The sequence below is a fragment of the Lagopus muta genome, chromosome 6, assembly GCF_023343835.1.
Source record: "Lagopus muta isolate bLagMut1 chromosome 6, bLagMut1 primary, whole genome shotgun sequence".
Classification (NCBI taxonomy): Eukaryota; Metazoa; Chordata; class Aves; order Galliformes; family Phasianidae; genus Lagopus; species Lagopus muta.
Genome location: NC_064438.1, coordinates 11,789,627 through 11,801,639, shown reverse-complemented (window position 1 = coordinate 11,801,639; position 12,013 = coordinate 11,789,627). Strand labels below are relative to the sequence as shown.

The 12,013-nt window shown below is 40.1% G+C and overlaps 1 protein-coding gene across 3 annotated transcripts in view; it reads left to right on the top strand.

The window, feature by feature from the left end:
- The window catches only part of ABCC8 (ATP binding cassette subfamily C member 8), a 66,943-nt gene extending 55,594 nt beyond the window's left edge, over positions 1-11,349 (top strand). The window contains exons 30-40 of one of the 3 annotated variants that reach the window (XM_048947911.1): positions 1,284-1,386; positions 2,575-2,688; positions 3,305-3,425; positions 3,588-3,718; positions 4,410-4,488; positions 5,356-5,464; positions 7,000-7,103; positions 7,680-7,813; positions 8,065-8,121; positions 9,147-9,209; positions 11,037-11,349. In XM_048947911.1, the coding sequence (XP_048803868.1) occupies positions 1,284-1,386; positions 2,575-2,688; positions 3,305-3,425; positions 3,588-3,718; positions 4,410-4,488; positions 5,356-5,464; positions 7,000-7,103; positions 7,680-7,813; positions 8,065-8,121; positions 9,147-9,209; positions 11,037-11,174 (1,153 nt within the window). In that variant the 3' untranslated portion in view covers positions 11,175-11,349. The other 2 variants (XM_048947912.1, XM_048947913.1) reach the window with 2 other exon arrangements.
- The last annotated feature ends 664 nt before the right edge of the window (positions 11,350-12,013 follow it).

The window sequence follows — 12,013 nt, the reverse complement described above, 5'->3', positions numbered from 1 at the left end:
CCCTTAGCAGCCATTTTCCGTTACATACAGCCAACACGTCTGTTATGTCTGGACACACGGCTATACTATGTGAACTGTTACTTCATTTGCACAGAATCATGCTTTTTTGTCTGAAAAGCATAAACCATTTACATTGGAACTTTATTACACTGTACTCAAAATAATGGTTTGGATATCCTGCAGCAGACAAATTTGAAACGTACTTCATCGTTATGCAAAATGTATCATTCCTTCCTATCAGTGTACCAGGAGCTGAGTTTATAAATAAGCAGTGCTTGTTACAAGCATCATATTGAAGGATGTAAGTAGGGCAAAGTTTATAAAACAGTCAGCTTACAGATGCATAATCTTCAGGCCTACAAACCTCTGTTACTACCCTGAAAAAGACTTTTGTGATACCTTTCCCTCATTATTAGATATAACTACTGACACCTTTCTTAAGATCACACTAAGTTATACCTGTGCAAATAAATATGCCCAGCTAAAAGAGGTGACTGGTGGACTTGCGTGCTGGCCAAGACCCCATCTAAATATGTGTAGCCAGGAGTCATCACCTTTCTTATTGGTTGTGTTCAAGGCAGAATTCATTCATGCAGCTTTTGTTATGAGTGGGTGCAGATCCACCATCAGAAGCTGTAAACAAACCCGTTTGCAATTGCTCTTAGTTTGTGTTCTCTGGCTAGTTCATTTCTGAAGGTAGAAAATTTGGTTCTTTCCCCTCTGCTGCATTTAGTTGGCTTTTTGTTTTCTGAAGTGCTCCATTCATTAGCGATAAGGATAAACATGTAATTAACACTAGAGCTTCCATGACCAGAGGACTTTAAGTTTATGCTTTAAAAATGGAAGAGACTGTAGGCACTACAGCAATGTGAGCTGAAGTTTTAAAATTTAATCTGAGAAGAAGAACTGCATTCTACGTGCACTCATACTTCTTTTCACAAGTACATGCATGGCCTATTTCTGTTTTGTTTTTCATTTCAGGTTTGTCTTTCTCACAGTTGCCGTGTAATAAAATAATTAGAAAATGCCCCACGTTTCAGAAGTCGTGCATGGAGTTCTATCAGTGCAATAGAGCCCGTTTACTCCTGAAGTTACAAATGTGTATACGTATGTCAAGTACAAATCTGTGCATGATGTTCCTGAACTACGGACTTAAGCTTCTGAGTCAGGCTCTCCATGAACACAAACCACTCTAAATTAATTTTGCTTTCTGTTTTACCAAGACCCAAGGCCTGACTGTTTTCTGATCGGTTTTGATTGCTGTTGTTTTTGCTTTTTTTAAGGTATGAAGCTAAATTTCGACAGAAGCTTCTTGAATACACAGATTCCAACAACATTGCTTCCCTTTTCCTTACAGCTGCTAATCGCTGGCTGGAAGTCCGCATGGCAAGTACTTTTATGTTTAGTTTTTCTCTTGTATACACAGTGAATTGATTTCACTTTATTCCAAGCAACCTAAGAAAATGTCCAACTGTTTTGCAGCCACATTTGAGTTTTGATGCTGTACCCTTACCTCTGTGTGTATCTGTAATGAACACATGCCCTCCCATCCAGAAGTCTGAACAGAGTGTGAATTTTTCCTGTAACCTGTTGCTATTTCTCCAAGACTGGAATAATTACTGAAGATCGCACTGGCTCCTTTGTGTACAGAAGAGTATCAGGAGATCTGGTGTGACAGTGTTGCCAGTTAGAATGCCTTTGAGAAACGTCAGTCACTGCTAGCAGGCCTTTGCCTTGTTGCTCCACAGGAACGTTTCAACATCTTTGAAACTCTTAATAAGCAGAACGATGTAGGCAAATTTCTGCTTGGTTTGGGTCCTCTGAAGAGTGCCAGAGATACTCAAGTGCCCATTTCCTTAGAATTCTCCAACAAAGTGGCCTGGCATTAAAAAAAAAAATACATTAAAAATAAATCATTGAAAAGTAAATCAAGGAGTTTTGTGTTGTGAATGACAGGATGCAGTACTGCCATTAATAGTTCACAAAGCATAGAGGAGTGCAAAGTACACATATAGAAGAATAACAGCTTCCCTCCTACAGAGGTCATTTTCTAGTCTGTTATATAGTTTTACTCAAAGACTTCTCTGTGAGAAGTTGAATCACAGTTTTAATTAAAGCAGCAAAAGCCATCCTGGAGAGACATAATCTAATAGTTGCATTCTGTCCAAGAACAGCTTGTTTAAACAAATGTGATGGTTGCACCCAGAAGAGACTACAGTGCTTCCCAGCTGTCTCTCATTAGAGAGGATCTGCTCACAAAGGATCATGTGGGCATTTCTCTCGCCTACCTCAAGTTTTTTCGGCCATCTCCATCATATGCTTAACATACCTGTATTGACTTTTCTAGAAGATAGGAGTGTTGGTACAACTCCAGTCTACAAAAGCATTTCCAAACAACACATCTATGCTAACAGCAATACAAATAGGTTCTCAGGCAAGGTCTGTATAAAGTTACGGGGTGTTTTCTGCCTATATGTTGAACTGTGCAATGGGTTTGTGTTTTGTTATGCAGTTATGAGAACGTTGTCATCATTGTTAGACTTGTAGTGATGGAGCTTATTCATGTTCCTTCAGGAGTACATTGGAGCATGTGTGGTACTCATAGCAGCTGTCACTTCTATTACCAGTTGCCTGTATAGTAAACTCTCTTCAGGACTTGTAGGCTTGGGACTAACCTATGCTCTTATGGTAAGAAACTTAGGACCCTTCTTGTCTCTCCCAAACATGTTTTTATAATTCTTCAGGGCACAGAGATGAACAGGAAGATTGAAGGTGTCTATACATCTCTCCGTGGGTACTGTAACATCACTGAAACCATGTGTTAACTTCAATGCACATTCAGAGGTTGACATATTTGAGTATATGCTTTTTCATTTTCTAGATAAAATACTCACTGAAACAGTAGTTCAAATATGTCAATAAAAATATGGCCAGGCTGCATTACTTTTGGTATTATCTTCCATTGTGAAGAATAATGTTTCAGTGCATCACTTGTAATTATGTCCCAGTACATCGTTCTGGACTGTCAAAGTGTTTTATTTAGCAAGATGATGTCTTTTCACCTGTCTTTGCTTTTTCTCTTTCTCTACTCGTATCCATAGTACCAAAGTCTCTGTGCACTGTAGTTAGGAAGTTTAAGCCAAAGTCATTGTCACCCTATTGATGTGTACCATTCTGTTTGTCCACCACTTCAGCTTGTCAAGGCTGAACAGTTGTTGCTTTGGAGAAATATAAGCTGCATGCTGGTCAAATGATGCCAACTACTAAAAATCTGGAATTTAGGAGTTTATTTGCTTTACATCAGGTGTCTAACTATCTGAATTGGATGGTTCGTAACCTGGCTGACATGGAGATCCAGCTGGGTGCAGTGAAAAGAATCCATGGCCTTCTCAAAACAGAAGCTGAAAATTACGAAGGGCTTCTTTGTAAGTGCAGTTTTGTGCAGCATGCAGAAAGAGCTTGCTGAAATTTTAATGATTTTGCAGTGTATTACCATGAATAACTTAGTAAATCACTTAATGAGCTGATGAATTTATCATAGAAAGGTTGTTGGTTTATTTTTTCCTTCCCTTGTGATTCTGGTGTAGCGTCCTCACAGATTCCTCAGAACTGGCCAGACAGAGGCGAGATCCAAATCCAGAACCTTAGTGTCCGATATGACAGCAACCTAAAGCCAGTGCTAAAGCATGTCAATGCTCACATTTCTCCAGGACAAAAGGTAAGTAAATGTAGTGAGTTTGAAAATATGTTTAGAGTAGTACACCATAGAAACCATAGCTCTGGAAGGATATACCGCTGTTCATTTTAAGGACAGAATTACAGATATATTCTTTTTTCTGTAAAGGAATGTAGTGCACTGGGAAGAAATCTGCTGCGTGTCTTAGTTTTTAGAAGTACATTATAGTGAGAAGTCAGAACTACACACCATATGTCAGTATCCCAGTGCCCTGCTCTCAGCACACAGTGACAAAAGAAGTGACAGTGACCCCATGCTACACTGACCTACTTTCCATCGTTCCCATGTCGCTCCCCTGCCCTTATTCCCATCATTTCTCTATCGCTTGGCTGCATCTCTTTGCTCTCTTTTTTTTTTTTTCCTTCTGAATTCTGTTTGCCTGCGTCCTTCCTGCTCAGCAAAGCCACCTCTGGATTCTGTCCTTTGCTGGCAGCACTGGCCAGCTCCTTTCCATCACTCTCCAATGGTTCCTGTACACAGGACTGGCCTTGATTTATAACTAAACGCTCAGACCTGTAAAGACAAAGAGACAGCTTAGAGACTCTCTTGTAAACAGTTCAGTCTGATGGAACTGTTCAGTGGATTGGAATAGCATCTCCATCCAGTCATCTTAAGTGTCAAACACACTGCTCATTTCCACTCAGCTGATGTTCATCTTCTTTCTGTGTCACAGATTGGGATCTGCGGCCGAACAGGCAGTGGAAAATCTTCCTTTTCTCTTGCATTTTTCAGAATGGTTGACACTTTTGAGGGTAAGATTACACTTTTTCTGTATCCGTCAGCTTAGCTTCTGGAGATACATTGATATCCCTTTCTTGAATAGCAGCAGCTTTGAAGTGCAGTTTTGGAATCTGTGAGATATACTGTCTGGCCACCTTTGAGTAAATGTGTTGTCATCTGCCATTTAACAGTTGTGCCGTTGATGAGTTGGATCAATAAAAATTCTCAGTCTCTGTAACAGAAGAAGTCCAAGAGTGACAGAGGGTGACAGTGCTGTTAATTCCCAACAGCAGGAGCAAAGAACAGAATGAGAAAATGTTCAAGTTCCACCAAGGATCTGCACACAAGGCATAATAAATAGGACTCACTGGGTCTGGAAGACTTGTCTGCAGTCAGGCCTGCTGCCCTGGAATTTCCTGCCATACTTCTTTTGGTGTTCGCTACAGCCACCCACACACAGAGTGCCTTCCTGTGCATCTTAAAAATGATGTCCACAGGGCAAAGCCAGACAGTTGTAGCTGTGGATAAAATTTCCAAGTGCTCAGTAGTGATTTGGCTTCCTGAAACAACTGTTCCCCTCTGTAACTAGTCACTGATTTGAGGTAACCTCTTACCTTGTCGTTTGCTATGTGTTTGTGCTGGTCAAGCAGATAAGTAACATTTCTAATCATTCCTTAAAATTTACAGGTGTACTTTACATTCTTTATGGCTGAGGCTTAGTGTTAAGAGATCTGTGCTTGTTGCTGAATCAGAACTTGTTTTGTTATTGAATAAAGGGATATGCGACTCCAGGTTTGTTCCTGCTGCAGTGTACTGCAATGGAAAGTGAGCCATGTCTTTGTCAGTGGCTGTGTGGCATGACCAGCAGTCTAGCAGACTGTCATTTTTCTTTTGCATAGGAAGGATTATCATTGATGGCATAGATATCGCTAAGCTCCCCTTACAGACGTTGAGATCCAGGCTGTCAATCATTCTCCAAGATCCTATTTTATTCAGCGGAACAATCCGGTAAGCATTAAGCACCAGCAATAAAAAACCAGTCACTGTGTGCATTATCCCAACGACTTGTACAGAACTGCTGATAGCAAGCTGTTTGATTTGGGTCTCCTTTTGGAGGATCGCTGGCTTTTTTTTGGTGCTTTTATCCACCCCTGCCAGAGTGCACCTCCTCACTGCCTGTGCCTGCTTAGTGCGCTGTCAGCACGAGGCATGCAGTGCCTGGGAAGAAGAGAAAGTAATTATTTATTCCTTTAGGATTGAGTTTAGTGCGTTGATCCATAACTATACAGCCATTCTTGAAATCCTCCTCCGTGTTTTTGTATCTGCCTGCCTTATAAAATGATAAGAAGAAAATGCAGGTTTAATGCAGAGAAAAGGAAGCAATAGAACAATATGACAAGTACTGTAGGACTTGTGGGGTTTTGTATCCCGGAGCCTCTATCATCTTTGCTCCTCTAGCCAGCCATTCTGTCATCTATATGATCAAACAGCTTTTTGGGCTCTTCTTTTTTTCTCTTCTTTCTTCTTTGAGTTGATAATGCAGTAGAAACAATGAGCAAAAAGCTCTAGTTTCCAAAAACTGCCCCTTCATATGTCTGAGACATTTGCATTAGAAAGGAACAGTAGGTCCTCAGTACAGAGTTGCAGCACCTGCAGCTGTAGTTTCTGCATGAAAAGTCATTGGAGTTGAATGGAAATGATACAGGCTTCTGAGTTTGCTGACTTGAGACTAATACAGGTCCCAGGATTATCTCCTGAACTGGCTGAAATACAGCATGATTCCTTCGTGGCAGAAGACAGAGTGGCTGTATCCCTTTGTTTTAATCGTTCAGCTATTCAGAAATACATTTAGGTCAGCATTGGCTGTTCACAGCACATACAGTAGCAGTAAAAAGTAAAACCAAAAAAAGTACACATGGCACTGAATCATTTATTTCTGGTTATTGCTCTGTATACAAATATGATCCAAGAGTCACATTTGTGGCTATCATTTTTGGGCCACAGCAAACTGCAATAATATTCATCCGTTCATAAATCCATGGTTTATTCAGTTGTGGTAAAGACTCACGTTTCATAATGCAGTGTGAAGCTCGATGGTTGTTTAGCATTTCCGTAGCAGTAAGGACCAAAAGGACATATAGAATCTAAAAGGAGGGATGGTAGAATTTTTGCATTAAAAAAAAAAAAGAAAAAGCCTGATTATATTCAACATTTCTTTCCTCAGAGTTTTTTGTAATAAAACATAATGATTTCTTGACTTAATTCCGAATAAAGTAAATTCTGCAAGGGGAGATACCTGCAAAACAGGACATTCTTTCCCATTCTGCTGAACTGGGGAAGTGGCATTTTGTTCTTAATCCCAGCAGTGTAAGTACAGACCAAGTCTGCTTAATTCAGAGGATTTATACCAATCAGAGATATGAATTAGGCCCAGATCTCCAGCATGATTCCAATTATTTGCAGGTTTGTTTCTAAGCACACTGAAAGAAACACATTGTAGAAGTTGATGCTGACTGATATTCTTGAATTGCACATAACTGTAGGTTTAACTTGGACCCTGAGAAGAAGTGCACTGACAGCATGCTGTGGGAAGCGTTGGAAATAGCTCAGCTCAAGCATGTGGTGAAGGCACTGCCTGGAGGCCTAGGTAATGAGACCTCCTGCTGGAGAAGACTGCTTTTTCTGTTCCCAACGTTTCTGTTTCACATTTTACTATTTATAAGGAAGGCAGTTACTGAAGAAAAAGCTTTTTAGGTTTATGGAAAGTGGAAAAAAAATGGTTTCTTGCAGGCACAGGTGCTAGATCCATCTAACTTTGGTGGTGGATGCCCCAACCCTGGAGACACTCAAGGCCAGGGCGGATGGGGCTGTGAGTGTCTGATGGAGCTGGAGGTGTCCCTGAGTTATAAAGCCTTAGAGTGGAAAAAAAGGATGGAGGCCACTTGGACAGGGATGCAGTGCTCTGGGTTGCACGTGGCCAAGAGAAATTTACTCTTAAACATGGTTGGCTACTTTAATATCTAATAAAGAATACGTTGAGTTACAGTGAGTCAGAAGTTATGGTTGTTTGGAACAATAGATATAAGCAGATAGAACTGGGTCAGCATCAGAAAATATTGGATAATTTTGACAGTGAGATATCTGCCCTGCTCTGACCTGTGCCTCTCATAAACACACCTATGTCCACAGCATAGAAGTGATGTTTTTGCTGTATCCTTTCCAGATGCTATTGTCACAGAAGGGGGTGAAAACTTCAGCCAGGGCCAAAGGCAGCTGTTCTGCTTAGCGAGGGCTTTCGTGCGGAAGACCAGCATCTTCATCATGGATGAAGCCACAGCATCTATTGACATGGCAACCGTGAGTCTGAAGTGTTTCCAGTTCCTTGTTTTCATTGAAGTGGGTGACAGCTGTTACATGAAAAGAAAAATGGGGAAGGTGATACTATCTATGCTGTAACTAACTTACACCATATTTACTGTGGACTCATTTAGTTCTGCATTATTGGTAACTCATCTAACGTGCTTTTAAATCCTTGTACTAAGAATTGAAGAGTTATTGCAACATTGTTTGCATTAGGAAAGTGAAGTGTGTGTTGTTTTCATTGGCAGTTTGATTTCCTAAAGCAAACAAAGCTTTGGAAGGTCAGCTGCAGTCGTCAGTGGAGGGTAAGTTGGTGAGCAGAGAAATTTCCCCAACATGGTGGACAGGACGAGTCAGGAGGTTAGAAGCCTTGAAAACAGGGTTGAAGAAATAAGGACAAAGAAAAGACATAGTGGATGATTGCATGAATTGCCAGAAATTGTTGGACAGAGGTTAAACCACACAGCAATAGCACACTGAGTGGATGTCAGCCAAATGGAACAGTACATTCTTAAGATTCTTCCTTGGTTATAAGCTTCAGTGTTCTTCATAATGACAGTATTCTGTAAGTGAAGAATATAATGAAGGTGGATTATTACAGCAGTCAGAATTTTTAGTTCTCTGAAATGTGAGTGGGGTGTTAGTAAGGTTGGAATTACACCATACAATTGAAACACATTTTGAATTTTGAACACAGTTAATTCCTTGGGATATGCGTGTAGTGAAAAATTAATAGCAAATAAAGATATCCGTTCTAGTGACATCTGTAGGCAGAGTTTGGTACACGACAATGTGTTTCCTAAATAGGAATGGATGAGTACTTGCTGAGTGAGAACTATGCACTCTCAAACTATCACAGATTCTTCTTCACTGCATACCAGGTACAGTCCCATGCTTCTCCCTGCACCTCATGGTGTTAGATGTCCCCAGTGTGCTGGGACATTCCTGGGCTTCCAGCAGGGTGAAGAACATACCATAGAGGGGCCAGTGTGCAGGCAGCCGGGCAGCACCCTGAATTTGTCCTCAATTTCCTTCTCTATGAGGTTGCATTTGGGTAGCAGGCCTTTCTTTGGGAGCCAGAGCACAGCCCATTTGTGGACAGCACGATGGCACTGAAGCCAGGGGCAGTGAGGGCAGCAGCAGCAAACGGGGCCACCTGGGGGCCAGGCTCTGACCAAAGTTCTGCCGTGGAGTTCATTTCTCATTTCTGCTGCAAAGGATCAATGAAAGCACGGAATGATCAGTGGTTATTTAAACTTTCCTAGTATCTATGTGCCTGTTTGTGTAACTTCTGCTCTTTGAAAAGCAGCAAACGTTTTCCTTTTCGTAGGAGAACATACTCCAGAAGGTGGTCATGACTGCGTTTGCTGATCGTACTGTGGTTACAATAGCAGTAAGTAGTCTCTGCTACCATTCTGATCCAAACAAGAATTAGAAATGCTGCATTTCTTCATTTTTGTCAGTGTTAAGAAATCTGTTAATTTGGCCACTACTCTTTTGTTTTTAAATGAAGTGCTTAACCATCTAAACAGCTTTCTTATTTAAATACGTACAAACAGCTTCTTAACCACATTGCTCAGTGCTGGGTCTGATTGCCTGTGAAGACAATTCAGCGTGTGGTCTGTTTCCTGTTACGTATCTTAGGCTAATTTCAAATGTAATGTGACATTGGCTGTTGTGAAATATGAGTTTTCTCAAGGCACAATAATGGTTTAACTAAGGAAGAGGAAAATTACTTGATTATTTCTGCCACTGGAGGGATCAATTTTGTTTCAGTATTTAAACAAGTGAAAGAGAATTTTACTGACTTATAAAAATAAACCTTCCATCCCTGCTTAATGTGATCGAATTTAGGTTTGCATACTCCTGAAGCGATTGTACAAAGCTCTCAAGTATCTATAAATAAGATTGTTTATTGACCTGAATCAAAGCAGCTGGCTTGACAAATATGTCAGAACTACACATCTCTTTTAGTCCTCTATTTTCTAAAAATACATGTATTGCAGGGAGGTGAAATAAAGTAAATTTGCTTCTTTACATTTAAAAATAAAGCCCGATTCAAGAAATGTATGCTCAAGAATCTTACAGCATCTTTTTCTTTTCACTTAGCAAATGTATAACAGAAAACCTGATTTATCTCATGGTACCCAACGTGCAATTATAAGAAAAGCAAATGAATAAGAAGCATAAAACCTTCTGATTTCTCTCCATGAAAATACTGAGCGGTGCTGCACTGGAATGTGAGATTTCATTCCCTCCCCTGACTGCAGATTGGATTAACGTCGCACAAAGACTGCAGCAGGCATGAGATGTGTAGATGGTATTGGTGGTTATTTTATGGAACACCTGGCTAGGAAGGCAAAGAAGGAAGCACAAGTCCTGTTTTGACATGAAGGGTGCCCAGAATCTGATTGAGAACCTTATGGCTGAAGAGTGGCTGTGTAAAGGGTGCTGTAGAGTTCTGAGATAAAACAGCCCTGCAGGATTAATGCAAGCCAAAACTGCAGTGCAGTTACATTCAACACTGAAAAGTGGAATTCCATAAAAATGGAGAAAAATGAATGGAGAAAGGGTAGAGGAACAAAAAAGAAAAAACTTAGAAGCAAAGAATTTGATTGGGATAGTGAAAATTACTGAACAGTATGAGTTAAAACAATCCAAGGCCAGTGCATACTATTTTATTAGGAATGGCTCAAATAAGGGAGAAGCGGAAGGTACGGTTACAGATGTGACCACTTGCTGTTATAAAAGTTGAACCCACAGCCAAATGATAAAAACAGAAATGATGTGAAAATAAATAAGGGAGGCTAACAAAACAAAGAGAGAGAGATTGAGAGCAATGTCAAGAAGGCTTTGATAGTAGAAGCAGTACAGGGTTGGGAGAACTCTGGAGAGCAGTACCACACACACTTGCCCCATTCCCATGTTCCTGACTGCCTTCTTGTGGCAACACTCAGTGACAGGACCCTGGGCTAGGGATGTCCTTAAACTCAACCCGTAGAACCTTTCACACTCAAGTACCTGTGTACTTGAAGTACTTGAGTACCTGCGTGGCTCTTTGTCTTCATATTTGTCTGCTGTGTTTGCATGGTAAATCAGGATGAAAAGTAGGACTACGTGGTCTTAAACTGGATAGGAAGATTAATTTCTGGAAGGCTGTCATATACAGGAATAGATTTGGTGGATACCCTGAACTGGTATGTTGTTTATTTGTTTTCAGCACCGCGTGCACACGATCCTGAATGCGGATTTGGTCATTGTAATGAAGAGAGGGCTTATTTTGGAGTATGACAAACCCGAGGTTCTGCTGGAACAAGAAGACAGTGTATTTGCTTCTTTTGTACAAGCAGATAAGTAATTTAAAAAAATTAAGCATTTTAAAGTACAGCTGTATTATTCATTTTCTAACAATGTAAAATACCTATAAATGTAAAAATGTAAATACTATTTCATAATAAATCCGAACTTTTCCTTTTATAATAAAATGAGCAGTGTCTCCACCTGAAGCATTAATAAATTATCCATGTACCTTTCTTTTTTGTATACAACTATTCTTTTTTATTTTGCTACCAAAGAATCATGAAGTAATTTTGACCAAACCTGCACAGATGAAATATGACAAGATACAACATCAAACAGAAGCGTGGCCAGCATGGAGCTTTTGTGTAACTCTTAAATCTCTCTTGTCATTTTGTTACTGTGTGATTTTATATGCATTGTAGCCCCACCATAGATAATGCTTATTATTGACTAAATGCAGAAGGAAAAAATAACATACCAAAGGTATTTCTGGAAAGCTTATTTGCTCTTTTAATGATACGACTATGTAAAGCTTTAATATCTAAATATAAAATCTATAAAACATTTCATTGCGGTTCGTTGATACTACTTGTGTCTCTTGGTCTCTCCCTTAATGTCTTTAAAAAATTAATCACAATTTGATTTCTTCAGGTTTTCCTAGGCTGCCTTGCACCTACCCCTATTGAATTATATTATACTGATTCCCAAGGGCCAGACTCCCTCCCAGATAGCGAGGAAGCTAAGAGGAGGGAGGCTGTGATGAAGTATCAGTATTTAATGCACGCCGTTTCCAGATACAGCAGTTAATCTCTAAATTATCCCTCCAGAGATGGTAAACAAAAAGCATTAAACCTTTCAGTGTAGCTCAGAGCCCTGGGGACTTGACTCATTCTCTGC